Source organism: Bemisia tabaci, chromosome 10 (assembly GCF_918797505.1).
Source record: "Bemisia tabaci chromosome 10, PGI_BMITA_v3".
Taxonomy (NCBI): Eukaryota; Metazoa; Arthropoda; class Insecta; order Hemiptera; family Aleyrodidae; genus Bemisia; species Bemisia tabaci.
In genome coordinates, this window is record NC_092802.1 from 5,654,412 (window position 1) to 5,682,042 (window position 27,631).

Below are 27,631 nucleotides of genomic sequence, written 5' to 3' on the forward strand. Positions count from 1 at the left end.
ATGACGTCGCCACTAATAGCGTCTATTGACATTGATAGTCCAAATTCCAAATTCCATCAGATGAAATCACAACTTCCTTTTCCGGTTCGAACACTCTAGTTCCCAGTTCGAACTTATCGAAACTCCCGCGTTTTTCCGCCATTTCCGCAATCCTTCTTGATTCTTCGCCGGTCTTATCTTACCGTCTTATTTTCAAATTTTTTTTACGGCACTTTCCTTTCTCATCACGTCCACGTTGGTTGAATTTGATCTACATTGATTTTGTGCTCGCTGCTAAGGAAGGTGGGTAGACTGTTTCTCTAGTTTGCTTTGTACTTAGCTCAGTTCAATCAAATTTATCATCCCATCTCTCGCATGACGTCGAACAACATTCCCACGGCCTGGCCACCTACGGTCGTAGACTGCACTTAGAAGATGAAAAGTTGCACGGAAACTTGATTAACACATCTTAGACAAGTTTTTGTGCAAATCTCTCGGGTGCTCAGACTAAATACCAGGCGCACTTTGATTTATTGCGAGCTAGTATTTCTTCATTCACTCCAGGTCTTGCGAGAGGTACGTTGGCAGTTGTTACTTTCCGTTCGCAGGCAACTGCAATGTTGCTGACCAGTAGCAGTCGAGGATTGACCAAGAGCGATAGCGCTGCACTGTTGCTGCTGTGCCTAGACCCCTGAAATTTGTACCAACCTCTGCGGATATATTGCTGAAACTGTCCTCTGCGCTAGACACTGGAAGTCAACAACTGCCAGCTTTTCTCATACAAGTTCTATTGAAATCGAAAGAAACGAAATGGAAGTTAGATTTCACCATTAAGGCTTTACCCAATTCTAATATGGTACGATCTCAACCATCTCAATGTCAACAGGAGAGAAGAGAGATTGAGTTCACAAAGGTTTTACACATCCTATGACTTTGGACAGAGCCACTGCTTGTCTTCCATACCCTAGTGTAAATATTACCTTGCGGTGAGCTAACCATCACCTTGCGGCAAGGTATCGGCCTTGCCATCCTCTCCGAGCCCCCGCTGAGCCAGTTCAAGGAACTCGACGACCGGGAATAAAACCGTATGACAACACTGTAGACCCAAATCCAGACGCAGGGTGCGAAAAAGGCGACACAGCATTGGAAAATACCCCGTGTTGGGTTTGATTTTCGTCTCCAACGTTGCCATGCACAATTATTCCCAGTCGTTAAGTTCCACGAACTGACCCAGCGACAGCTCGGATAGGACTTGAAGAGGGTGGCAAGGCTGATACCTTGCTGCAAGGTGATGGTTAGCTCACCGTAAGGTAATATTTTTGCTAGGGTATCAATATGCAATAAGCGAAGCGGACAGTAGCGTAGCAGCGGTTATAGCTTTTTCATACTGCAACAGTAGGTTACAACAACAATCATTTTTTCAGAGTTGTAACATTGCTTCATTGTTCCTCTCATCGGTTGAAAACCACAGCACCCTGCAAGGCATAATGATATGTACACACATATTTTATTTTAAGGAGAAGTTATCAATCTTAGGTAGGAATTGCGTTCTGTTGAGGAAACAGTTATGCACCAAAGAAAAGCTTAAAGGGCCACACCTCGCTGCACGCGCTTCTTGACCTGAAAAGTAGGATCCGATCCCACTTCGAGTGAATTACGGGCAGCGAGTTGTAACCTGATTGGCTACAGAAATACCCGAACACGGCCGAAAGGCTACTCGCCACTCAAGACGTGCGTCTAGTTCGCCAGTGGGTGCCCCTATAGAAAGAGACTGTACACACCTGTATTTTTGTGAGAGCTGGGTGCATTACATGAACGTATTGAAAAACTTATATATTTTTCAAAATGTATGTAGTGAAGGTGAATGTTGGTTAATATGATCATGGATCAGGGATCACCCTTCATCAAGTAAAAGGTACTCACTAATATGGCCTAGCAGTTCAGGGTTCTTAGAATTTCTGGTAACCCGAAACATGACAGCTCTTCTAACGCCCATATAACCCTTTGTACCCCTTAACAATTATCTGTCAAAGGTGTTTTGAGAGTTCTGACTGTCCTTTCACGAGAAGTTCTCCCACAAACTTTTTTTTCATCAGTATGATCTCTTTCAGGTCCAGTGACTTTGTCATGGAGCAAGGCATTTATGCAGACTTGGTTGAGGGCTCCTGTCGTGTTTCGGTATGTGTCATAGATTTTTGTGGTTTTATCAATCAATTTCAACAGATCAGCAAGACTCTGATACGTTGACTGATCAAGTAATTCTAGGTAGCGGCAGCCACCCTGGCCCAATCCTAAAAAACTTCTCCTATGAAGTTGACGACCAAAAAAAAAAGTAATCTTTACAATCGGAAATAGGAAAATCAAAAAATTTGTTTTGAGCACAATTAGCCTTTTAAGTACTTTAAATAGAATTTTTAAAGGTCGTGCATCAAAGTGTCACGTTAGATATTGAAATAGGGTTGCAAGGTTGCATTTGTGCAGCAAAGTTATGTTTGAAACTTCTGATTGTCTGTCTTTTAATATAAAAATAATATCTTTGGTGTCTTTTGATGTTAAAATCAAGAATGAAGCATCTTTGTAGTGCTTGCTCATCTGTATGAAAATTAATATATTTAATACAGAGAGCTTTTGGTAACAAGGCACATTTTGTCGATCTTCCATGTGAATTTGACAGAAGATACAGGTAGTATTTTAAAGTGTTTTCAAGAGCTAGCTCATAATGTCCATTAATGCTTACAGACATAATCTAATATAACAGTCGTATCATTTTCTCTGGAGTTGCTTTTGGCGATCAAATAAGCCAGAAATGTGAGCGGATCTGTAAAAAGGAACCTTATCTTCTGGTAGAAAATTTCCCCCAACTTTCTGTAATTGCATGAAGGAAAAAAATCGGGAAATTTTGGGGAAAGTTTGACCCTAAAATCTCAAAAATTAAAGGAGATATTAGGTAGTCCTAAAGCTCCTAGGCAAAATGTCCCAGGTTTTAGGCATTTGCGGTTTAAAAGTCTGCAAGAAACATTTTCTCCTGGAAAATTGGGTCTTTTTTCACAGATCTGGCCATAAATATTCTTTCCTTTACTTTAATGAAGATTAAGGAACTTCCCATTATGCTTGAGTGGAAGTAAACAACACAGATGGGTGTAGTTTTAGTGTTTAAATTATTTACAATTAGCATTTAGTAATCATAACTCTCTCTCATCATATGTAGATTATGTCAGTGACCAAACTCTCTACCTATTTTCTGTTTTGTGCTTTTTTTTAGACTCTAGCAAATAATTGGAGAGATTCTCACTCGACCGATCCTCAGAGATGCCGAAATTCTTTTTATGAACTTATGTTTTGTTGTGCCAGAATAGCATTTAATAATACCGTCTCTGAAACATTGATTTCTCTTCAGTCAGAATTGCCTGCTGTAAGTTGCAAACATTCTTATTGTTTCTTTTTTAGGTATTTTTTGTCTCAATTTAAAATATTGCGTGGAATGAAACTGCCTACCTACTTTTTAAAACAGCAATTTTAGAAAGTCCTCCATTAAAGATATGAAAACCGCTAATGTTAATGAAGAAATCTGAGACTAACATGTGCCGAGAATTCTTTGAATTTTTTCACAAGAAAGTCTTGAAGCATTTGGAAATTCAAGAGCCCTACTATGAGATAATGTGAAACTGCCAAAATATTTCTCTTGCCTTTTCCCTGAATATGTTGACCGAAGGCCTGTTCTTTTTACAATCAAGAGGGATCATGTGAATGGTGCCACTGTAAGGGAACCCTCATAAAGAGCTCTATTCTAAAGGGTTTTTTACAAAGAGAACTCTGTCCCAAAAAATCCTTAAGAAATAACTCAAGGTTAAAAATAAAAAAAAGAACCACAGCTCTTTACCGTGAATAGCTTTGGAAGTATTATATATCACCAAATCACCTCTTCAGTTTCTTCCATTATTGGACGCTGATTTCCTGTTATCAGTATTTTATATATCTACCTCTTGTCTTTTCGTAGGCTGAAAAAAACTGTCCAATCCTAGATAGACACTTCAGCGCCCGTCTGGAGATCTTTCTCATTCTTTGTTTCAAAGATATTCCCATTGAACTCTTGCAAGATGCAAATTTTTGGGATACTGTCACAATCATCACTAATAAATTGATGGAGCGTAACGAGAAATGTAGTCGTTATGCATCAGCCATTTTTGGTAAAGTATTTATCTACCTTATTTTGTTATTTTCGTTTTTTTAGGTCTGTATCAATTTTTGAGAAATTTTTTTCACCTCTCTCCGCTATGAACATTCCAAAAATACTTCATCCTCTCTCCACACTCGCAATAACTTGTGATGGTATGAAGTCCAAAATGTTCAATGAGAAGAAAATGTCAAAAAAATGTACAAATGGCCTTGACTTAAGAGAATGAATAATTTTTAAAGACAGCAAACCAATACCTGGGATCTTGGCTATGAACTAAAAGACATTTTTGAATCAGTATGGGATCTGGTTCCTGCGATCCAAAGATTTCGGTTCTAGCTTCTTCAACTTCAAAGTTTGGTTTCCGGATCTGGTTCAATTTAGACTATAAGGAATATTCTCTTAAAATTCTCGCTTTATTTTCAGTTTGTCTTCTTTGTCTATCAATTTCAATAATCAGCCCCCTACTCAGTATTCAGTCAAGGTTCGTACCTCTTGGAGCCCAGGCCTCAGGCGGCTTTACATCTTTTTTCGCCAGGGTATAGTCTCTGCTCTTATATTTTTGTGTTGGTGCTCTTTGCCACCCCTCACCTCACCAGTACAAAGTTAGGGCACATTGCACTGGCTCAGTCGAGCCACATAATAGTTTTCTAGTTGGATGAATTTTTTTTCCAATGCCTTTAGCTCAAACATGTTTCTCTTCTCATTTCCCTTACAGGTCTTAAAATTATGGATGCCATGATTGTTGCGCACGACGAGCTCGGTAATCCTGAACTTGAAGGAGATGATGAAGACCAAGAAACTACACCTCCGGGTGGGATAGCTTTGAGAATCTTCCAAACTCTGTTGAAGGCTTGTTTTCACCTTGCTTACAAGTAATTTTCACATGAAGTCCTTTTTATACTGATTTTTAAAGTGTGGGTCTGTGGTAGAACTAGAAAAACATAAGTTTCAATTTGCTCTGTTACCAAGTCTCCTCAAAGATCAAATAGAAAGATCAAAATCTCCTAATTCACCTGAAGATGAATTAAAAGATTTTCATCTTTCTGTTTGGTGCTGAATTTTTTTTATTTCAATATGGAATTTTCAGAAACAAAAATGCTAGACCTTTCTGTAAACAAGAATGATAACAGTTTTTTGTTCTGTGTCAACTTTCACTCTGAGACTTGCTTGCATTACTGAAGGAAATTAATCAGTTGACAAATGATAAATATGGTAACCTGCTACCATTATCTGTTCGATGGTGATGATGTATCAAAACCGCTTAAATTGGAACCCCCATTAATTGCGTTGCCAACCGATGTGAGCAGAATTTTCTCCCAAAATTCTAGGCAAGTTTCATAACCTACACTTTTTTATAGTCAGTGGTTATTCCAAGGAATCAAAACAACAGAACTACCATTCCGTTATTTGGCAGCACACAAATCGATTCCTCAACAGTGCCTCATCAGTAAAAATATGATTTAAAATTTGCCAAGCTTCTAAGTAAGTCCGGGGAGAAAGAAAAGATCTTAGTTGATTTAAGGTCTGAGCATACCCAATCAGGCATGTAACATAATATCTAACCGGTTAAAGATGGGAGCATTTTAAAATTATTCAGTTCCTGCGGGAGAAAGGAGGGCACAGTTATGCTTACCTTTTAGAGAATAAACGGTTGGCCCTTTAAAAACCTAATATTTTCTCTCGTTTTGACTGAAAACCATTGAATCCTGCTTTTATCAGGGCCAGCTTATATTAGAGAATTTGGCTAGTCCAGATGCGTTCGGCTACCTGCAAGTTTTACTTTACTAGGCCAATCACCTCAAAATAAACGCAAACTATTTTTAAAAGTCCAATGTCAGCCATCGATCCAGCAAAAGTTAATTTTTTTATTTCTTGTCTTTTTTAGGGATGTTGAATTTGGTATCAAAATGAAAGCGCTATCAGCTTTGAAGAATTGGATGTCTAAGTACCCTGAAATGATCTTACAACCTCTTTACTTTCGCTACATTTCATGGAGTGCTTTCTCCAAAACTAAAAGGATCAGAATTCTATGTCTAGAGGTAAATTTTCAATTTCGCTGGTTTCCTACATGTATCAAACTTGGTAATTACTCAACTCTGAACTAGTTACAAAAAATTCTGGTTCTTATTTATTAAGTACAAAAAATCCACTTGAGCTTTTTTTTTACTTACATACATGCTTTTAATTCACTCCCTATAAATATATTTTCACCGTTCAAATTTTGATTGAATCAAGAGTGAGTAACTTTGAACCTGTTTAAAAAAAGTGAGTTCCCTAAAAAAATTTTGCCAGTGCTCTATTCATTAAAATTTTAAGAGGCATAATCTCTTTAAAAAATCAAGGGTCTGCTCAGGTGTTTTTTTTTTTTTTTTCAGTTATGAAACAATCATTTTCAGTAGCATTGACTGTCAATAAAAGTTAGAGAAATCAAAATCTTAGGGACATTGAATTCTTAAAAGACTGTCAAGACTTGTGACCCAAGATACCCTTTTCGATTCTATCACGCGAAAATACCAGATTCCACTTTTTAAGTTTTTGATCACTTTATTTTTGTTAATTTATGTAATAATTTTACGTACATTCTTTATTTTTTTTGTTGCATTTATCTCACTTTATTTAGCGTTTAGCATGAACAATCAGTTCTGAAAATTAAGAAAAATGTCAATGTAAACTTTTTTTCCATGCCTATTTTTCAGGAGAAATCCTTTCAAGAGTTTCTTTCGAGTTTTGCAATAGGTTTTTAATGGTTTGCTTTAAGTCCTAATTTAACACTTAACTCTATTAAGGATGCACTCAACATCCCTAGGGTGTGACAGATTAGCATGAGTGTTAAATATTCTAGAGGGGAAATTGTGAAAGAAGCGCGCTTGCATTTTTAGTTTTCATTTTGTTCTCCTTTATTTTTACAGATGTCGAAGACGGTCTTTGAGAGGCCAGAGTCTGAAGATATCCAAGCTTTTGCTGAAAGAGAAATTCGAGTCCTCAATTGGCAGCTTACAGTTGAGAGCCCTGATGAAATTTGTTTAGCAACGGAATGTTTGATTCTTATCTTCAAGTAAGTGAATACGAAGAATTATTTCTCAATTATGAAATTTTAGGTGTTTTGACCAATATTTTCTTGCTGAGGTCAGAATTCAGATCAAGCATGTTCGCCAACATGTTGAGCAAGACAAGAATTCAGGCATCTTAACTGTTGCATAATGACATCTTGGTTTACTGAAGTCGCCAAACCTTCTGTTGCTCTTTAAAAGTCAAGTGACTTTGGCACGGACTCTATCATGTTCAGTAAACTTCTATGAGAGTCCACGCCAAATAAAATTATGCACCTCTAGATTGCAACAGGAGATCGTCTGATGTCACTTTTATGTATAAAGTAAATGCAACAAGCAAGATCGTGGATCTTCTGTTGCAGTCTAATAATGTGTAATCTTACTAAGCGTGGACTCTATTAAATTTTATCATTCCATAAAATGGTGAATTTAACCAAAAAATTTTCAATTATTGAGTTTTAATGGCCGAAATTACCAAAATTAAATTTTTCACCGTAATTTAGTGTTATATGTGCCTCTTTTTTCTTCTCCTAACAGAATATTTCCTCGTAAAATAGTTGGCAGTGGTGGGAAAATTGCTTATCCATCAAACAAAGAAAATTATTGAAGAAGTTGCTTCTCTTTGGCCATCAAAACTTTCTCTTTATTTACAAGTCTCCTATTTTCATAAATTTCAACTCCTCATGCTTTCTACCTCAAGAATCTTTTTTAGTTCCAGCTAATAGTCAAAAGTAGTGAAAAAATGTCTAGAGAAGGCATTTCTGCGTCTTATACAAAGTGAGGACTTAGGTAGCATAGTGACATTCTAAAAAAATTTTATTAGAAATGGTGTCATGTGCAAACACCAAATAAGCATGAGAGATACACTTAGAATAATATTTGAGAGATGAGCTGTCAGCACCAGGTGAGGCAAGCTGTAACAGTTCGCCCTACAAACAGGTTCACTGAATAAGCACCGATCTCAATGGCGAACAAGAACTCAGTTCCTCACTTCTTAGTTCTTGTTCCACCTTTAAAACGATAGATTACACAAAAATGCCACCCTGAAAGAGCTGGCCTCAAACCATAAGATATTTACTTCTTTCTCAACGAGAAGTTGACGTGTTGGTCGTTAAGTGTTGGTCGAAGGTGAAAATCTGACTGAACATATTCTCGTATCCCTCAGCCGAAGTGTAAAAAAGTTTGGTGAAGGGAAAAAGGCACTCACCGTAAAGTTTTGTATAGGTGTCACAGTAAAGCCATCATTCTTCAAATAAATGACACGTTTTATTCATAAATCAAGATATGATCTTTAAATTTTTTGTGATATCAATGGAGAAGCAACAAGTGTTAGAAAGTTTGTGGCTCATGTTTAAGAAGAAACCGCTGAGTAAACTGAGTATGAGAATCTCCTTGGTTTCTAAAATGAACAATCATCAGAGGGACCAAATCACCTATTCTACTTGAGTAAATGTGTTTAAATGGGAAATGCTGTCTGATGACGCACTGAGAGATAGACTTTCTCCAAATTTTAAATCTTTTTTTCTACAATCTCTCATAGGAGATAAAAATGGTGAGAAGTTCTGCAAGCGCAACTCATTAAGCACTCAAATACAGCAATAAAATTTTTTTGCGCAAATTCTTCATTGTGCTCATGCTTTATACAAAATAAGTTTCCTAAAAAACATCGTCGACTCTCTCTCAATGTTTCTTCACTCTTGTTCTTTAACGCTGGGGTAACTATGCAGCCTGTTATTCATGTGGCGATTCTACTTTTCACTGTGTCTATGTTTTGGTGATCCAATTTATCAGGCTATTCTTTGAATGAAGACCGCCTACACATTTATCTGAACTTCACCGAACACGATTTGGTTAACAGCACCAATCAAGTATATGTAAAAGATAAGACAAATAGCCATGTGCTGTATAGCTATTTTTCGGTTGTGAGTGGCTGAAAAGCTACGGAAAATGTAATTTTGTAGTTTGTAAACCTGTACAGCACATGGCTATCCGTCTTATATTTTACTTGTATTTGCATAAACCATTGGTTTGATCTGTGTTCCTTTATTTTCAGAAATTACCCCTCTGTCGCAGAAGAAATTCGCCTTAATGACCTTTATAGCAACATATTTCACAAAAACAAAGCTGTTGCCCAAGTTACGGCCAAGTTCATTCTTGAGACTCTAAGAAAAAATAACAGTCCCGAAACTACTGTTATCTCTCTCGCTCGTTTTGCTGAGAAAGTCTTGATAAGTGACCCCTTATTACCCGTAAGCAAAAACCCTGACCCCCAATGTTTCTTCTCTTTTTTATTCATATTCCAATCTGTTCTCAGTTTTTTCTTTAATTAGCATAATTATCAATTGATTTTCTACTAATTGTAGACTAGCAGTCACGAGTCTTGCCAGTCTGTAACACCGTTTCTTTTGTATTAAGATCACATTTTAGTTTTACCAGTTTTACCAGAAAAAAGAAAAAAAAAATTGTGTTTCAACAGAAAGAACTTTCTACCAGTAAGGGTAAAGATCATCCGATTTTACTGAAATTTGGCGGAGAGTCTTTCCTAATCAAATGGATCAACCTCAGGGGGTAAGACCAAAAACATCCAGACATTGCTGGATTTGGCTAAGGCCCCCCTCCCCCCTTCCTATGGATGAGAGGACCTCCTCGTTAAAGGGGATGGCTCCGATGGATCCTTGGCAAATGTACTTCCATGAAATATGGGAAAACCCCCTAAGGGTGAAAAGAATCAAGGACAATTATTCTCCTCTCAAATGATAACAAATGTTCAGTTCATCAGCAACCTATTCAAATATATATAATATTATGTATTCGTGCATCAACTGCCCATGCAATTCAGTATTTACTGAACCTTTAAATTTTAGATCTACATTTCTATTTAATGTAAGTAGTACTTACTAAGTACCTTAGGTAATAAAGTACCAACTTATTTTTTGCAGGAAACTCGTCTTTCGGACCATGAGCTGATAGAGTCTCTGCGTATTTTCGTGAATTCTTTCTTTGAAATCTCTGAAGAAATTTTCGATGTTGATGCACTGGTCGAGATTTTCAAACGAGACAACGAAACGCCGTCTTTCAAGCACTTCACGGCGTCTTTTCTGAAAGCCATCGCGCATGAAGCCTATGAACCTACTTCCTTCCGATCATCAGGAAAGGATAATGAAGATGAGGTGCGTTATGATTTCTTTCGATCTTTTTTTATCTATACCCCTCAGTGCTCAAATGAAGTGGAAGATTGCCTGCAGAACTGCTCGGCTGTAGCATTCAACTGTAGGCCATTACATTGCATCTGGATTAATTGGGTTTTCATGAAGTAAAGAAGAACGGAGATCATCAGTGTCAATATTGCACAAATTTGCAGTGCTTTGGTGAGATTGGGGTTGTTTTAGCAGAACTGTTTCATGTATTGACAAAGAGGGAATACAAACCTTCATTCGAATAGGTACTCAAGTCTCATCTTCAGAGCTAAAAACTGCATTTAAATTCCCTTTATTGCATAACTCAAAATAAGTACGGCTGCTGACGTGATAGGAATTTTCAGAGTGGTGAACAGAAGTAGTATTATTCTTAATTACTTAACGATAAATCACAAAAAAACAAAACTTAAATACTTATCTAATTAAGGTGATTTGATGGACGCCATATTTTGTGTCAGAATGGCGTGCGATATATCGCATCAATTGGTTCCACTTTTTCAGCTACTCGTCATTTTTCTCCAATTTTGAGATCGCAATTCTGTTGTCAGGAGACTGAAGCACTCACTTACCAATTTTAACAAAGAAATTCAACGTAATAAAGGCGTGGTTTTTTTAGAGAGGAAATATCGCATTCGAGTGCAGTTTCGATATCAGTATCGAATGCTATGTTTTCTCTCTAAAAAAACCACGCCTTTATTACGTTGAATTTCTTTGTTAAAATTGGTAAGTGAGTGCTTTAGTCTCCTGACAACAGAATTGCGATCTCAAAATTGGAGAAAAATGACGAGTAGCTGAAAAAATGGAACCAATTGATGCGATATATCGCATGCCGTCCTGACACAAAATATGGCGTCCATCGAATCACCTTAAGTTTAGCTTGTGAATCCTCAAATTGTAGCAAAGTAGTTAGTATATCATAAATTCATCAGACCCTATTTACTAGAGCCGTGCGAATATTGGAAAATATCGAATATTTGAGTTTGAATTATTTTTTCGATATTCGATCCGAACTCGAACTTAGAAACCTCGAATAATTGGATTATTCCACAACATTGACATAACTTAGAATATCTAAAAAAAAACAAGTTGGATTTTGCAATCGCTAGCGATAGCAATATTCGTCATGGGAACGTTAGCTTCTGGGATATGAAAATGTTAAGGTACAGTTCGTTTGTAGTATCTTCTGAATTGAAGGGGCTATGTAATTTTGTGTTGACATCTCTTTTTTAACATTTTTAATTATTTTCTTTGCATACAAGAAAGCTGTTATGTACCAATTATTTATTTTCGTTGGATTATATATGGTTTTCGGAAGTTAACGCATTTAAGTTTCAGGTTCGCTTTTTCGGCGTAAAGTGTACATAAGGTGTCCCAAAAGCACCGGGACTTGTTCTGTAACTTCGAAAGTAAGATAGATACAGACATGATCTTGATTTCATTTTAAAGATCAACTTAATACCTATCGATTAAAACCAAGATCAGCTCAATCGGATAAAAATTGACCGAGTTATGGCAATTTGAAATCAGCGAGGAAAGTTTACGCCTACGGTTTTTCAGGAAGATTCTTCATCGCCGTAAATCGAAAAGTCGGCCGATAAAGTGATGCTTATTGTGTTTTTTTATTTTCGAGGTGTCATTTATCAACATTTTGTACCATCAAACACAACAGTTGACAGTGCGTATTATTGCAAAGTACTAAAGGAGTTGAGAATGCACATTTCCCGGAAACGGTCGGACTTGAAAGCTTCGTGGATACTCCATCAAGACAATGCGCGGCCTCACACATCGAGCTTAACACGTGAATTTATGAGTAAAAATGGAGTTGAAACAATCCCTCATCCCCCTTATAGCCCTGACTTGGCTCCATGTGATTTTTGGATGTTTCCTGCGCTTAAAAAGGAGCTTCGCGGACGAAGATTCGTATCGAAGACAAAAATCCAGAATGCAATTCAAAACTTCTTCAACTCCATCCCAGAGGAAGAATTCAGGAAAACAATGTTGGATAAGTGGCAAGAGCGCATGAAAAAGTGCATCCGGTTTGATGGACGGTACTTTGAAAAGCAAAAGGAAGTTATGGAAGATTCGGAGGAAAGTGGATACGAATATTAACTTTTTGAATCCTGGTAAGCGAAAAATCTTCCTAAAAACCGTAGGGGTAAACTTTCCTCACTAATTTCAAATTGTCATAACTCGGTCAATTTTTATTCGATTGAGCTGATCTTGGTTTTAATCGATAGGTATTGAGTTGATCTTTAAAATGAGACCAAAATCATGTCTGCATCTATCTTACTTTTGAAGTTACAGAACCAGTCCCGGTACTTTTGGGACACCCTACGTATGATATTTTTACTCTACACATATGCCCAAATACGCATCATAAGGGACCTATGTGCTTCCTAAGTTGCCAAGTATTAATTATTGTTAGATTATTGGTCTAAAACATTCAATACAACCAGTAAAAATTAGCTGTCCCCTACGAGATTCGAACCCCCGCTCGCACAAAAAGTGACGCTCTCCCAGAGTCAGAACAGTGGCTTAGCTAATTGAGCTATCTCGCCGGACGGGTGTTGGTGGAGAAAATGAGAACAGTTAAGTGATCTCGGACGCTGAGCGGGGCTTCACAAAAGACGTCCTTGAGATTTCAACGGTTCGGCCACTGGCGTGATAAGAGACAAATGGATCAAGCGCATTACTCTGTGAGACATTGTTTACCTATGCGGTCATGTGTCACAAGGTTCATCTCAGTATGCATATGCGATCGCGGCAGTAAGCTGAGGCAATATTTCTGTATTCATGGATTAAATCCATCAATCGAGTTCTGATTTTGGCTCATATATCCGTAACGGGTCCTCCAGAGCAATTTTCCACCTTGTACGATGGTTATTATTTCTTTACATCTATGTTTAAAATTTGAGGTGGGATAATGGCGGCTTCTCAAGAGCAACGAGGTAGGCGATCTTTTGCACCAACGAACAGAAAACTGATGGCGAAAAATAGCCAATGAAAACCTCCCAAAAAAAAGAATTTGCCTAAAAACGGAACTTCGTGGTTCTGCGCAGATTTACCAGTCAGACACGACATCTCAAGGTGGAAAAAAACTCGCTGAAAGCGAATTTTAGAAATCAACACAACTTGACGTAGAGACATGATTGGCTAAAAAATACAACGGTTTTTGATACATCGGAAAATCAACCAAAAATCGGAGACTGGGCGAAACGCTCAAGGTCGCAGAGGTATAGGGAATCCCATTGCGAAAGCAACGGAACGATTGTAATATCATGGGGAACTCCGTTCCCATGACAAAAAGACGGAATATTGGTACTTTCGGCTACATAGATGATGTACTAGGAAGAAATCGAACAGGCGCGCAGTTCAAACTACTTGTTTTGAGGTGAGGTAAACAAAGGCCAACGTTTTATTGGTTCATTCAGCGCACGGCACTCACATTAGACGGGTCAATTAAAAATTTTGCGCCACTCGAGTTCCACCAAATAGATCATCAAACTTGCGTACAAATGGGCGAATGTACTGACTCTGTAACTTATCCTCCTCCGCCCCGCGCGGCACCCCGGTCTTTACAATGTTGCTGGACTGTCTTTGCAAGATCAGCATTGATGTGAAGTAAAACTGAATAAAATGGATTTCCGGACAGTAAGCAGCAGTTTTACAGCTCCGCGACAGTACAATCTATCGCTCGTCCTCAATTAAAAGAAACAATTTTCTCTTCCTTCTTTTCTTTCCCCAGCAAATCAAAAAGTATGCAAAACCATTTGATAATTAAATGAATTGATCAATTCTTGATCTTTTTATCTGTAGTAGTCATTTCTTTATTCAAAATTTGAATGTTAGAAAGAAAAAAAATTATTTATTCGATTTTTACTTTGACCAACACAGAGGTTGGTTTTGGTCAAAAATAGATACAAACTAAAAATATTAGATTTGATTCGAAATAGAAACTTTTTCAAATTATTCAATTTGATTCAATTCGAAACTTTTTCAAAATATTTGATTCAATTCGATTCGATATAAAAAAAAACCACATTCCCACAGCCCTACTATTTACCATTAACATCTCATTGGTCCTTTGTCTCAGGAAAATGACGACAGGAATTTTGCTGTCAAAGTAACCGATGAAGTTTTGAAGTGCCTTGGCTCGATCATTTCCACGCACAGAGATGACAAAGTTACTTTACAGTACATGCTGGGCATATGCCAATTCCTCCAATGTGGCAATGACTTGCCGTTCAATAATGAGGTAAAATATTTACTAAAAATGGACGGATAGGTTAATAGAAAAGTGCAGACTAGCATTTTGGATGAAAATTTGTTCCAAGTAGCTTTGAAATTAAACAGTCAAAAAATTCCTCTCACTACCATTTTAAGATTTTCTTCCCACTGGTTGACCGTAAAACCTGATGACTTTAAAAGAGAAGTCATCACTTTTTGTGGAAACACTTTTTCGGCTCGTAAAAAATTGGCGAACAGGCAGATCTCTGTCCAAAATATTGACCACTAACGCTGAAGGACAGACTGAATAAAGTGGTGCAGGAAAAGCACTCTCAATTGACACAGGAAAAACACTAAATTGACACAGGAATAACACTAAATTGACACAGAGGCCTGGATTAAAAGGTGTATTCCTGAGTAATCAATTTAAGAATTCCAAATTGAGTAGTTAAGGAGCCTGGCAGGGTCTTGTTGATAGGATAGAAATATAGTCTAAGCTTTCAACTTTAACAAGTCTAAGGTTTTGGTCCTAGATCATGTCCAACCCAAAATAACCGGGGAAAAACCTGGTACAGGTGGTCTGAGCCTTTCTGTTTAATAATCATTTTATTTAAATCCCATTGATTTTGATGCATTTCAGGATTTGGAGAATCTCCTGATGAATATAATCCACGTCTTCAGTAATTCAACGGAGCCCAGTGTGTGTGAAAATTGTGTGAAAGCCTTACATACATTGAGCAAAAAATGTACTAAAGAAGAAAATAGGATTGCGTTCAATGCTAAAACCAACGCTTTAATCGATAGTCTTGTCCAAGAGCTTGAGAAGACATTCGAATTTTGGGAATCGCAGCTGGTAAGTAATCTGATTAAGATTTAAATAGATCTTGTTGTGCCTTGCTTGGAGGTGACGCAAACCAAAATTTGCTCTTTTTCAGTATAGGTTTCTTAAAAATCTTTGTTCTTTCTCAAGAAGAACCCAATCAAGCATCTTCTCTAGGAGTCTTTCCTCCATCATCGTATTAACATGGCCACACCAGACTTGTAGAAAATCATTCAAATCTTTCCGAGAGAACCTTGAGCTATTATTTGACTCTTGTCGCCTCTTCTTTTTATTCATAGCCAGGAAAAATTGCGAAGAAATTTTAGGCACAAAAAATTTTGGAATAACAAAATATTTTGTAAATAATCTTTGATCAATCAAGTTGTAAATTTTTAATTGGATCTTGTCTACATTGAAACATTTTCAAATATACAATGCCTTCCCAAGGCAATGCTTTTATTCAATCAGAGAGGAATCTCATAGCCTTACAATTATATCTCCGCTCCCTGCTGGAATGCATCTGCGATCTCAGAAATCTATCCCTGCTAATGGTGAAAAGTGGTCACTATTCACCGATCATGGAAGTGAAAGTTTGCATTTAGCGAGTCCTTGGATGGCAAGGACTTAAATATTTATTTGACTCCAATGAAACTCCTGACAATAATATCAGCACTTTTGGTGTCGACTGGGTTTTTAAGTGTTACCTTGTTTTAAGATTTTTGTTTTTCCCACTCACTCGAAGTATTAACGTGGCTATTGTTTGAATTTGGTTTCAGGGCTCTGCAGCTTACTATGAAGAACTGACATCCATCCAAAGAAAATTATTTTACTTGCATCCTTATTTCAAAATACCTCTGACAACTTTTAGAGGTTGTGAGATTTTTGTCACCTATTTTTGTCAAATATTCAATTCAGGACCAGAGACTTTGAGCGAAATAACCATTTGGCACGAGGTCTGTACATTTTAACCAGGATTCATCATTTTATCAATAATTTGCTCCTTTAGTTCATTTTTCTCTCTGTATTTTCTTGACTGATTCAGTAATTTTGACAGACTGTAATAGTAGACTGTTTCAGTAAATTTGGCTGAAATTGACACTCTAAATCAATCTAGAGGATCAATATTGTTTTCTACACTACAAAAAGGACCAGTTCCAGTGTATCTCTGAGTGGCCGTTTTACTCTCTTTGGTCAAGTGTCGCACTGGTTTCCTCGAAATTTTTGCACCTCAGTGATTTTAGAATTTCTAAATTGTTTTGATTAAGTACTCTTTTTCTAAATGTTGTGAAGCTTGCAAAGACTCAAGGGGATAAGATTCTATCGTAATAATTTTACAGGAAAAATAGTCTCTTCCTTCAAAATTTTCGAAGGTTAGAATGTAACAATACAAGTATCTAAAATCTCAAAAGTACCAGCGCAACTGATAAGTTGCACGTCAAGCTGCGTAGACTCAAAGTTTGATCCAGGCTGAATAATTGTTCACTGTTTTTGATGAAGTTGAGTCTTTCGAAGAATATAATAGAAATCATCAGGTGTATCCTATCTGCTTTCTGTCAGTCAACTTGTGAACGTATTCATTTTTTTACTAGGTGATTGAGCTTTGTCTTGAAATGATGGTCAACCATGTAAAATCTGCTATAGAGGAAAAAGACAATGAAGAGTTAGTGAAGCATTGCGTGGCAGTGTGTCTCCAGTACTTCCCTAAATGCATGCGCTACCGGTGCACCTCAAATCCATTTGTCTATTTTGTATCGGTAAGTTTATTCACACAGCAGTCACCTAAGTTTGAAGAGTCTCTTCATGACTTCAACAGCTTTAATGCCGTTTCTGCTCTTTCCTGATAGAAAAATCACATTTATGGGCTCTGTATGAGCACTAGAAACAGTGCTACTTGAGTGCTCTAGATTTGTGTACAATTCGTTGTTTTCTGAAAGAGGGAACATAACTACTTTCAACATCGCCTCATTCCCTTTCAGTTTTTATTTTTACTTTGATACTGTTTGACATTATTATCGAAAATTTCACAGATTTTTCCATGAATCACCATCAGAAATCAGTAAAATTTGAACAGATATCAACCTGTCATTCTCGAGTGAAGAAAAAAATTGTGCGAATAGCTACCAATTTGCTACTTTGGAATGGAGGTACATTCCTCCTTTGGGGAAACAAAAAATTTTGACAGTTGACAAGTTCAACTTTCTTATCAATTTTTGTAACTTTTGGTGCTTGACAATGAAAATATGTTTTTCCTCTGTTTGAAAGCATCATCTTAGGTCCGGCTTGCTGTTATTTTCCTTAAAATTTCCTTCATTTTCAGTCCTTAGCGCTTAGAGTTCAGGCACCCATCAAAAAGTTTGTAACTAAAAAAATTACGATTCGTCTCTCAATTTTTATGTGTGGAAATGATGTATTAACATGTCGCTCAGGGGCCATTTTTAAATTACAATATGCTTTAGAAAGGAGGAGAGGGTCTGGTCTGGCATGACTAGGGGAGGGAGTGAGTTTAACACTGTAAGATGTTAGGCAGAAATCAGAGGGAGAGCCGTTTTTTTAAAAATTTGTTGATAGTTTTGGTTAAAATGCCAGCAAAAGATGTCAATCATTAGTTTTGAAAGCGAAATACTTGCAAAGTGTCCCTAATTCAAGGATTGTTACATATCAAGGCTGTAAAAGATTTTGTTCAAAGCTGAATCTTACTATCTCATTATTTCTCTCTTGCAGTCTTTCACCTCTAGTTTCCGCATCATGAAACTGCTCTCCGAAAAGAAATTGCTCGAAGAACTAGTTGACCAAGAAACAAGAAAGAATATGGATCTCTCTCTCCTTCACTTCATCAAAAAACACATGGTACCCTTCCAAGATGACACCACAACAAATATGATGGCGGAATTGTGGACAGAGTTTTCAGAGTGTCTTTTGATTCCTGGATTAGTATCCTTTCGTATGCTCTTCGGCCTGCTAGATGTTGCAGTTGAACAAGCGGAAAATTCAGTTTTCCAGAAGGCTTTAATAGCAACCCTAGCCGTTCTCTTCAATCAGAAAGAGAAACCTGAAATTTTCTTTGAATGTTTGTTGCGATTCTTAATCACGATTTTTAGACGTTCAACTTCTCTGAAGCTCCTGAATAATGCAAAGGTGAGGAACCATAGAGGAGCCTCCCTCGATTTTCAGATGACAGGAAGAAATTCGAAATCAAGAGTAATTCAAAATTATTTGTGATTGTCGAAGGGGAGAATGGACCTCACTGCCGAAAAACTAAAATTAAGACAAGTCATAGGAATATTCTGCCAAACATGTTGGCAAAAAAAAAATACCTGAAAATTTCAAACAAAACCAGAGTTCAACCAGAGTTTCAAGGTTTGAAACTTGCTGTTGAAAAATTTAGTTTTGAGAGAAAACTATCATTTTTGATCTGGTTTCTCTTAAGACTCGAACATTTTGTATTGAAACGCAACCTCACACCCTTCAACTCATTCTTGTCCGTGAACATTAGTCAATTCAGCTGCTGCGCTCAGGACAATTTTGACCAAAAACCTCTCTGGAATACTTTGTCTTCGTGCAAGTGAGATCTTTTTTCTCTTGGAGAATCACAAATAAAGAAGACTCATGTATTGTTACGTTAAAACAAAAAATTTACGTTGTATTCATGCTGCTTCTTTAACCAATTTACACTAAACAAAATCTGAAAGTTGAAATATGAGGAAGTTAATCTTTCCAAAACAATTTGAAGATTCTAATTTCAAAGAACATTTTTATATTTTTGTGTATGTAGTAAAAAAACATAAATATTTTTCAAGTTAAAAAAATTGAAAAATGTCTTAACTGTTGCCAATTTTGTTAAAGTGTGGATTTTTAAAATGCATCTCCAATAGTGGATATCAAGTAACTTGCTGGGTTGGAAAATAGCAAAGAATAAATTTCTTTCAACAAGTTTACCCAACTATGCAGTGCCACTCTCACTATAAGAAGAAAAAGATTGCACAAAATTTCTCAGTTTTCAGTGCAATGAAACTGGATCTTGAAAAAACACATCAGTCGTTAATCACTAATAGAAATGTGAGCTACAGAAATATATTTTTACTAAAATTTTGAGTTGAATAATCTTCATTTATCATTAAATTTAAAACATATTTCTAGGCTGTGTTTGCTGAATTAGCAAAGAAAGTAGCAAAAGACGACATTCAGATCAGCCTTGGATTCTACCATTTCCATATCGATGCTATGGACAGGATTATCAATGGTAATCTATCGCCTGAATTCTTGCGATGCTTGAAAATAGCTCTTTGTTTCTTGGATTTTAAAGCCTCTGATGATCTGTGAGTATTTCCTCTGTTCCTGTTATGTATCATTGTATCTACCATTGTAAGTGCCAAATTTTTTGAAATAGGCTCTATATTCATTATTTTGATGTACCTATTAGGTTTCCGGATACAATAGAAACTTGATTTATTGGATATCAAAAGAACAGGTTGCGATAGAAAAATTCATCAGTTCACTCATAGGAACTTATGCGATTTTTGTTATAATCCTGAGTATTACAGGATTTTTATTTCATATATTTATTTTAACATGTTAACTGCCTTGCTGGTACCTTGGAACCGGCACTTGCGGAAGCCGTTCTCAAATCATCACTGTTGAGTGGAGAGAGCACATGTGAACTTTACACCCGCATCTGAGAAATGACGCTACAGCTACCTCAGAGCGATATCTATCATTCTTGCAAGTTTTTCGTGCCCGTCAACTTGCTGCAACCGCAGCTACAACAAGGCAAACCGCGGCAGTTAATGCGTTAACAATTCTGGTACTCAAGACTCCCTCGGCTATCATACATGTAAAATTCTTTTACAGTTTTAGAAAGAGTCATAATCTAATATTAACCCTTTCATTACCGGGGTAGGAGTCCGGCGCGCGCACCCCTCACGCCAGGATAGGGAAGGAAAAACAGTGCTCACGTAGACCATTTGGTTTTTCTTCTGTCGTTCCTTCCCTAATTGCCCAATTGACTTGAAATTTTGACAGGATATACTTTAATATATTGATTGTGAAAAAATGAATGCAATTTTTTTTTTAATTTGGCTCAATTTTATTTTAAAGCTTGTCAAACTTGAAAAATTCAAAAAATTTACATAAAATTAACTCAAGTCATACTTTTTGCCAAGGAAATATAAAATTTTAAAGGTATAACAAGTGGATACTGTACAGCTATCAAATAAACAAAACATCTGTGCCAAAAGAAAAAATAATATAATAAAAATTGAGAATATGGTAACATATATAAGAAAGAATAATTCAGCTAATTCAAAGTAAAATTAAAGGGAATTCAGTACCTTGCAAGACTATGATATGTTTGAAAGCAGGGTTCAATGCATAAAGTTACTTTACAGTCCTTGCATTCATATCTACTTTCTTTCCTTTTTTTTGCTATGAGTTGTGTATTTGAGCATACATGACATTGCCTTGTAGGACTTTTTTTCTTATCGGTAGGTGGGATTTGGGATGGAAAATGTTTCTCGGTTAATCTGATTGGAAGAGATGTTAGCTTTTTCCCTCCCTTCTGGCTTACATTATCTACTTTATGCTCTGCAATTAATTGATCAATAAGATTTAATCTAAATTGATGAAGACTTATCTTCTTTTTAGTGACAGACTTATATAAGACATAGGCATTGAGAATCGCTAAATCTAAGAGATGGAAAAATACCTTCTTGTACCATTTTACAGTTTTACGTACACTTTCAATACTGCTTAACAACATATCTGTCTTGTCTACTGCTCCCATATTCTTATTATAGTTTACAATACAAGTAGGTTTCATCACCTCTTCTCTTTTCCTTTTCTTGGAAACAACGTCCATACTGAAGTTGTCGATAGATGTAAGGACATGCACTTCTCTTCTATCCATATATTTTACTACCATCATATCATCAGTACATTTGGCTTGCATTTCTCCTTTTTCTAATTTTGGAAAGCTAGGCATACCTTTTCTATTTAGTCGGACTGTCCCACATAGATTGGTTCCTTTTAGTTTTAGGACCTTACAAAGTGTTGGACTCGTGTAAAAATTGTCAACAAACAAATAATAGCCTTTATCTAAATAAGGTTGCATTAATGTCATCACTACAGCACCAGACTTCCCAATTTTATATTCATCTTTGTTAGACTCAGTCTTTGCTCCTAGATACATAAAGAAATCAACAATATAACCACTGGAGCTTTCACAAAATTTATAAAACTTTATACCGAAACGCGCTCGCTCAGTTTTGATATTTTGTTTGAATGAAAGTCTCCCTTTAAAAAGAAGCAAACTCTCATCAATACAAGTATTTTGAGAAGGCTCAAAGAGTGTCTTAAACTTATGTCTGACATGATCATACACACAACGAATTTTATACATCCTGTCACCAGCAGGCTGATTTACATTCGAAGAAAAATGCAAGAATCGAAGAATGGCAAAAAATCTGTTCCGCGACATTAGTTTTGAAAAGATAGGAACCTGTAAAGTTGACTTTGTTGACCAACCCTCTGACATATTATTGAGCCCATGTACAGCTTGTAAAAACCATACAGCAAAGAAAAGGTAGAGTTCACTCGCATTTAAGTTCTTCCATAGATTGACTGCGGAGCACTCCGTAACCCTTCCGAGAACACCGGTCTCACCAACGAAGTCGCCGTCTTCTGTCAAAATAAGATCACCGTGATGAGTGCCTTTGACGGACTTACTCGTCTGTAGCTGTAGCACAGTTATTCGGGGGGCTGAAGTAAATTTGTCTTCTAGAGTCTCTAATTTGATATGCACCAAATTATTTACGACTATAAACAAATTACAGGCATGCGCCCCTGCATGCGCTCTAATTTTATCCCAAACCTGGAAGTCACAAAAACTGTTTGTTTCTTCTGCCACTTTTTCCACAGTATCAGGAGATATGATTTCTTTGAAAAAGTCTATTTCCTGGCTGTCCTTGGTTAGGTTCGATTGATAACCAACATTAAGTTCAGAAAAAGGCACTGGTTTTGCCTTGAAATGTCCACAAGTTTTCCACTGTAAAGATTGCAGGTCGAAGACAAAAGTTGAAGGTTCACATTGAGCTTCTATGTTTTGAATATTCTCAGCAATATTCTGCACTGGGGGAGGAGTAGTATCACTTACATTATTAATTAAATTTGCGAGAGGAATGTCATCGTCGGAGTCCTCATCACTAATAATGTCAGCTGTTTCATTTTCACTCTCCTCCTCGCTCTCAATTTGAGTTACTATTTCTGCGATTTGAGAGTCACTCAGCACGTTCATCTTGGTAAAATGGATGACATAACACAGTACGAATTCAGCATAAAACTTTTGACGAGATTTGATATAAAATTCGCACAATTTAATAGAAAATACCACGATGTAAACAGAAGCACATACACGAATTGGACTCTAACCTCGAACTGGAATTCCCCATGCGCTTCACATGTGATTTGTGAGGACCGATTTTGGCGGACTCTATCGAGATTGGTCTCAATTTGTAGTTCATATCCTCCTGGTTAGATAGCACTCATTACAAATAACATTCGGAGAGCTGATGGTGGCGCTAGAGCGGACAAACTAAGTGACTATCCGAAAACGAGAATACTCGGGCGTGGTGCACGGCGTGCGCTTTCCGTAGCCCGAGTATACTCGGGCGTGGTAATGAAAGGGTTAACAGTAATGGTAATAGTTGAAATAGTACCATTGCATGCATAAGGTAAGACAAGACAGTTTTACCTTAGTTTAAGTTTACAGTTTAAGTTTTCATATTCTAGAATTGTATAGAAGCACTTTCTTTTTAAGTAGCCTCTCAATTTTTTGTGGAAGGTTTTACTAGCCAGTCCTGTTATAAACAATGAAGGCAACTGGTTTTAAAGCGCCCCAGCCTAACACACCCTTCTGTATTTTAAGGTTTAGGCTAGCTTCACATCATCCTTGCCCCCTCTTGTTGCAATCCCTCTTCAACACATTTAACGCTGTTTTGTCGCTGAGTTCTTAGATCAAGTCTCTCGAGGGCTCACTTTTTTGTAACACCAGAAGGTTATTAAGGGTGCAAATAAGGTCTTCGATTTTTTAAGCAAAGATGTGCACAGAAGATGATCCTTGCTTTAACGATCTGTTTTGTACTGCCGCGGTGGTGGTTTTGGGATTAAATCTAGTTTTGAGATACGGTTCTAATTCATTGTAGTGGTCCAAGGAGGTCTATCCTCCTGGCGATAGAGGATGGTATGTAAGAAGTCAATATGTATGTGTGATGATAATATAATGACACAAATCGACACAATGACATAGAATACACAGACAAAAATTAGTGATGTGGTAGAGTATGAAATATCATAAAAAAAAAAAAAAAAAAAAAATCTTGAAGGTATGTGTTTTGTCTCAGAGGACTAAGAAATTGAATGAATGTTTGTTTAGAGAATTATTTTTAAGTAGATGTGAGTTGTCTCGGAGGACTGAAAAAGGAATGTATGACTGTTTGTCTTGAAGATAAATTTCCAAGTGCCAGGAGTCTCTAGAGCCTTCACATCGATCCCTGGCCAACCCTTTGGGGGCCGCCCTCTGCGTACCTTACGCTATCACTGATTGGTTGGTTCAATAACCAATGCTGAGCTCTGGTTGGTCCTGCTGGTTTTTAGGCCTACTAGCCTTTACTTAACCGTTACACTCGTCCCCTTCTCGCAGCGGGCTCCGACAAAGGCCTGTGCGATAAATCTGCCTTACTTAGCCTTGACACTTTTATGACCCAAACCTTTTAATTTTGTTTGACTTGTCTTGTTCTTCCAAGAATGACTCTTACAATTTGGGTTTGGACAAATGCGCAGGTGCATCTTGTTGCATTGTTGCACTCTACTATTTTAGGAGGAATGTCTTGTTGTCGGATATATGTAAGAATTTATTATTTATGCTGCGCTCACTACACCTCTCCTGCACCACCCTCTTGTCTCTCCAAGCAAGAACAGACAATTTATCACTACGTCTAAATGCAATGACATCACCCTTCTTGAGCTTCTTCAAAGATTTGGTTTTGACTTCATTTGGTAAATTTATACGGTTTGACATTATGGTTCCAGTCAAATAGACATCTCTTTTTAGGAGCTCTTCAGCTACCAGCACCGAGTTATAGTGTCTGTCAACAAAAATCTCAAACCCTCGTCCAGGGTGGTCCGCTAAAAGTTTTTTCACCCTGTGAACTACGATCCTGGCCGTTGCGGGTAAATCTGGACGAATCAAACTATTCGTCATTTCAGCACTATAATAGGGTAACATAACTAAAATGTATCCATCTGCTGGCTCAGAAAGAACATAAACTTTCAACCCCCATTTGGTTGGTTTATCCTTGTTATAAACCTTGAATATAACTCTTCCCTTGAAAAGAGCGGTACTTTCGTCGAGAGATAGTTTTTTACTTGGAACGCGGTGTTCTCTGAATTTTACGTTGAGGTAATCAACTACACTTTTAAATTTCTGGCTTCTTGTCTGCTGAGCACCTTGTGCAGTTGGGGGTGCCAAATGAAGGCACCAAAATATCATGAAAAATCTGTTCCTTGAGAAAACGTCTTTGAAAAACGGAGATTTGTCTTCCCAATCTTCGGAAAAAAATCTTGGAGGGTTGGCTTGGGATTTGCGCCCATGTTTATTATAGTACCAAGAATATTATTATAACATTCGCTGAATAAAATTGGGACCTTTGAGGTTAGGAAGTAGGGGTCGGAAGTTTGTTATCACTCTCTTAGCCCTAGTATATACATCTTTTATGTGTTGTCCCATCCTCAGACCCCCTGTGAGGCTAAAACCAAGGGAAATCAGAGATGGGGCAGCATTGATACTGGATTCTCCAACCGTCAGTTCAACTTTCTTCGCTTTTCGGGGACCATGGATCAAAAGAGCTTCAGTCTTGTTGTCTTCCGTTAGTAGATTTTTCCTTTGAGTGCTGTTTTGATTGATTTTGTCACTGTTTTTGTTGTCTTTTGTATCTCTGTGATGTCCGTACCAGTGATTATTAAAAGACTGTCATCAGCGTAAGCTTGTTTTAATATTTCTGGAGTTGTGTGTAATGCCAGAATTTCGTCAAAGATCAAGATCCAAATGGTGGGTGACAGACAGCCTCCTTGTGCTGCTCCGGAGTTGATTAACACTTTGAAATCTGGGAGAGTAATAAATCTGTCGGTTAGGTATGATTTGTCGGTTAGGTATGATCAGGTGGAAAGTCGTTGATAAAATGCCAGGGTAATTTCGTTCTGCACTGTTGAGAGTCCTGCTTTTGTAACAGACTGCATTACTTTCTTTGGGGGTACCTTGTATTAATGTAGCTGAAACCGTCATCGAGATATGACATAATACGATGCATTGGGTGCAAATTTGACAACACGTGATTAATTAATCTAGCAAACCGGGGAGGAAAATTTCGCAAGCCGAAGCAGCAACGCGTGTATTCAAATTTACCGCTCCTAGTCACAAAGCTAAGTTTATGCCTCTCTTCAGGGGCCATTACTACTTGTAGAAGAGCATTTGCCAGACCTATCAAAGATACATACTCAATATCACCTAATTGCACAAACAACTCATCTATGACGGGTATAGGGTGGTTTATGACCAAACTAACATTATACTTGGTTGAATTACCCCCGTTTTTAATAAGCATTGGATTTCTTCCTTTACCGGGCCCTGAAGTGTCTCAGGGATGTGATAAGGTTAAATTTATCAAAGCAGTTCCCGGCTGTAGGGGAATTGTGAATTGCATCAAATTAGTTTTAGATAATTCTTCACCTTCCAACCAGAAAACGTCCTGAAACTCGTATACTAATTTTATGACCTCATCTCTCTCTATTTCATTCAAGTGTTCTAATCTGAGCAGAGAGCGTATTTTTTCCCACTGTTCTTTTTGCGCAAGAGCATCCGTGCAGGACCCTTTTATCGAACTATATACCAAGATGATGAACATATCTGGCTTGCTAAAATTGGGATATTTTAACACGGGAGCCAAACATAAGAGTGTTTTTAATTTCTGAAAGCTCTCATTAGTCTCACTTATATTAATTTTCTACTTGATTAATTTTGAACTTCTTGACGTTTTTGCCACCACCGAAAAGTTAACATTTTGTTAATTACAGTATTTCATATCATTAGAATGTCAAATTAAAACCTAGAGAGTTGAGAAAACGAATCGAATAAAATAAAAACAACAAGATAAGAACCTACTGCCACACAACTTGCTTCCTTCCATCCCGGAATCAGTTCGAAATTAAGAGCGGAAATAAAAAGAAAGGCAGCCAAACATTCAAAAAAAGTGTATTGCATGAAATACGCAAGCAAATACACAGAGAAAAATCAACAGAAAAACTTTAAAAAGGAAGGAGTACTTTCCTTAAGGATATTGGCTCGGTGCGGGAGGTCGAATGAGGGTCAATCTCGTCACTGATGGTGATGATCCCACCAGCATCCTGGCTAGAGGGAGAGCGGCAAGAGAAAAACACAATTAGGTTGTGATATTGCTATAACGAAAAGAATGAGAAGGAGCGAAGATGTTATCACACAGCGAGTTTATTCGAGAGAAGACAGAGAGCGCCTCCATGGCCTGACCCTGGCGGAGGGACACACCTCCCCGCTGTTACATGTTACCAACCTATGGGATATTACACTTTATAGTTTCATAGGATTCTGTAACAGTGATTAGCATTAAAGCTCCCATCAAAAATTTACGTATTTCTTTGTATTCAGTAATCTTTAAATCACTCTTCACCATTTGCGTTTTGAACGGATAGCTGTGGTAAATTTTTACCACAAAATTTTTACCCAAATGAGAACGACAAAGAATTATGAAATATAACCTCTTTCTTGTTGCCTCTAACTTCTCGTCAGTACCATTACTAGTTATTATGTTGTAACAGGTTTTTAAATAAACGTCCAGAGGAACTTTGTTCATTGCCTGACAAGAAGCTTGCATCAAAGCGGCACTTTTGTCTACTATGATATACTTTGCAAGAGGTTTCTTTCCGTTCTCAACGAAATACCGATTCAATTCTCTTAGCCAGCCCTCTATATTATCCACATGTTGGTCGCAGGAGTAAAATTCAGACAAAGATACTATTGATGCTTTTTCATCAGGTTTGAATGGTTCGAAAGCAATTACCAGAGAATAAACATAATAAACATAAATAACATATAACATAA

The 27,631-nt window shown here is 37.2% G+C and overlaps 2 protein-coding genes across 3 annotated transcripts in view; one reads left to right on the top strand and one right to left on the bottom strand.

Moving 5' to 3' along the window:
• The first annotated feature begins 181 nt into the window (after nucleotides 1-181).
• Nucleotides 182-27,631, top strand: part of LOC109029880 (cohesin subunit SA-3) — a 39,156-nt gene continuing 11,706 nt past the window's right edge. The window contains exons 1-15 of one of the 2 annotated variants that reach the window (XR_011900699.1): nucleotides 182-282; nucleotides 2,091-2,157; nucleotides 3,242-3,391; nucleotides 3,977-4,166; nucleotides 4,872-5,028; nucleotides 6,042-6,195; nucleotides 7,066-7,211; nucleotides 9,260-9,455; nucleotides 10,146-10,376; nucleotides 14,497-14,658; nucleotides 15,271-15,483; nucleotides 16,227-16,403; nucleotides 17,040-17,204; nucleotides 18,172-18,585; nucleotides 19,588-21,323. Coding sequence is in view for 1 of the 2 variants with exons in the window: in XM_019040577.2 (XP_018896122.2) it covers nucleotides 2,107-2,157; nucleotides 3,242-3,391; nucleotides 3,977-4,166; nucleotides 4,872-5,028; nucleotides 6,042-6,195; nucleotides 7,066-7,211; nucleotides 9,260-9,455; nucleotides 10,146-10,376; nucleotides 14,497-14,658; nucleotides 15,271-15,483; nucleotides 16,227-16,403; nucleotides 17,040-17,204; nucleotides 18,172-18,585; nucleotides 19,588-19,766 (2,585 nt within the window). In the remaining variant the exon portion in view is untranslated. The remainder of the gene's footprint in view (nucleotides 283-2,090; nucleotides 2,158-3,241; nucleotides 3,392-3,976; nucleotides 4,167-4,871; nucleotides 5,029-6,041; nucleotides 6,196-7,065; nucleotides 7,212-9,259; nucleotides 9,456-10,145; nucleotides 10,377-14,496; nucleotides 14,659-15,270; nucleotides 15,484-16,226; nucleotides 16,404-17,039; nucleotides 17,205-18,171; nucleotides 18,586-19,587; nucleotides 21,324-27,631) is intronic. The other variant, XM_019040577.2, reaches the window with a different exon arrangement.
• LOC140225659 (piggyBac transposable element-derived protein 4-like) lies at nucleotides 20,771-27,613 on the bottom strand. The gene has a single exon (XM_072305270.1). It carries the CDS (start codon nucleotides 22,736-22,738, stop codon nucleotides 20,771-20,773), a length of 1,968 nt encoding a protein of 655 aa, XP_072161371.1. The 5' UTR covers nucleotides 22,739-27,613.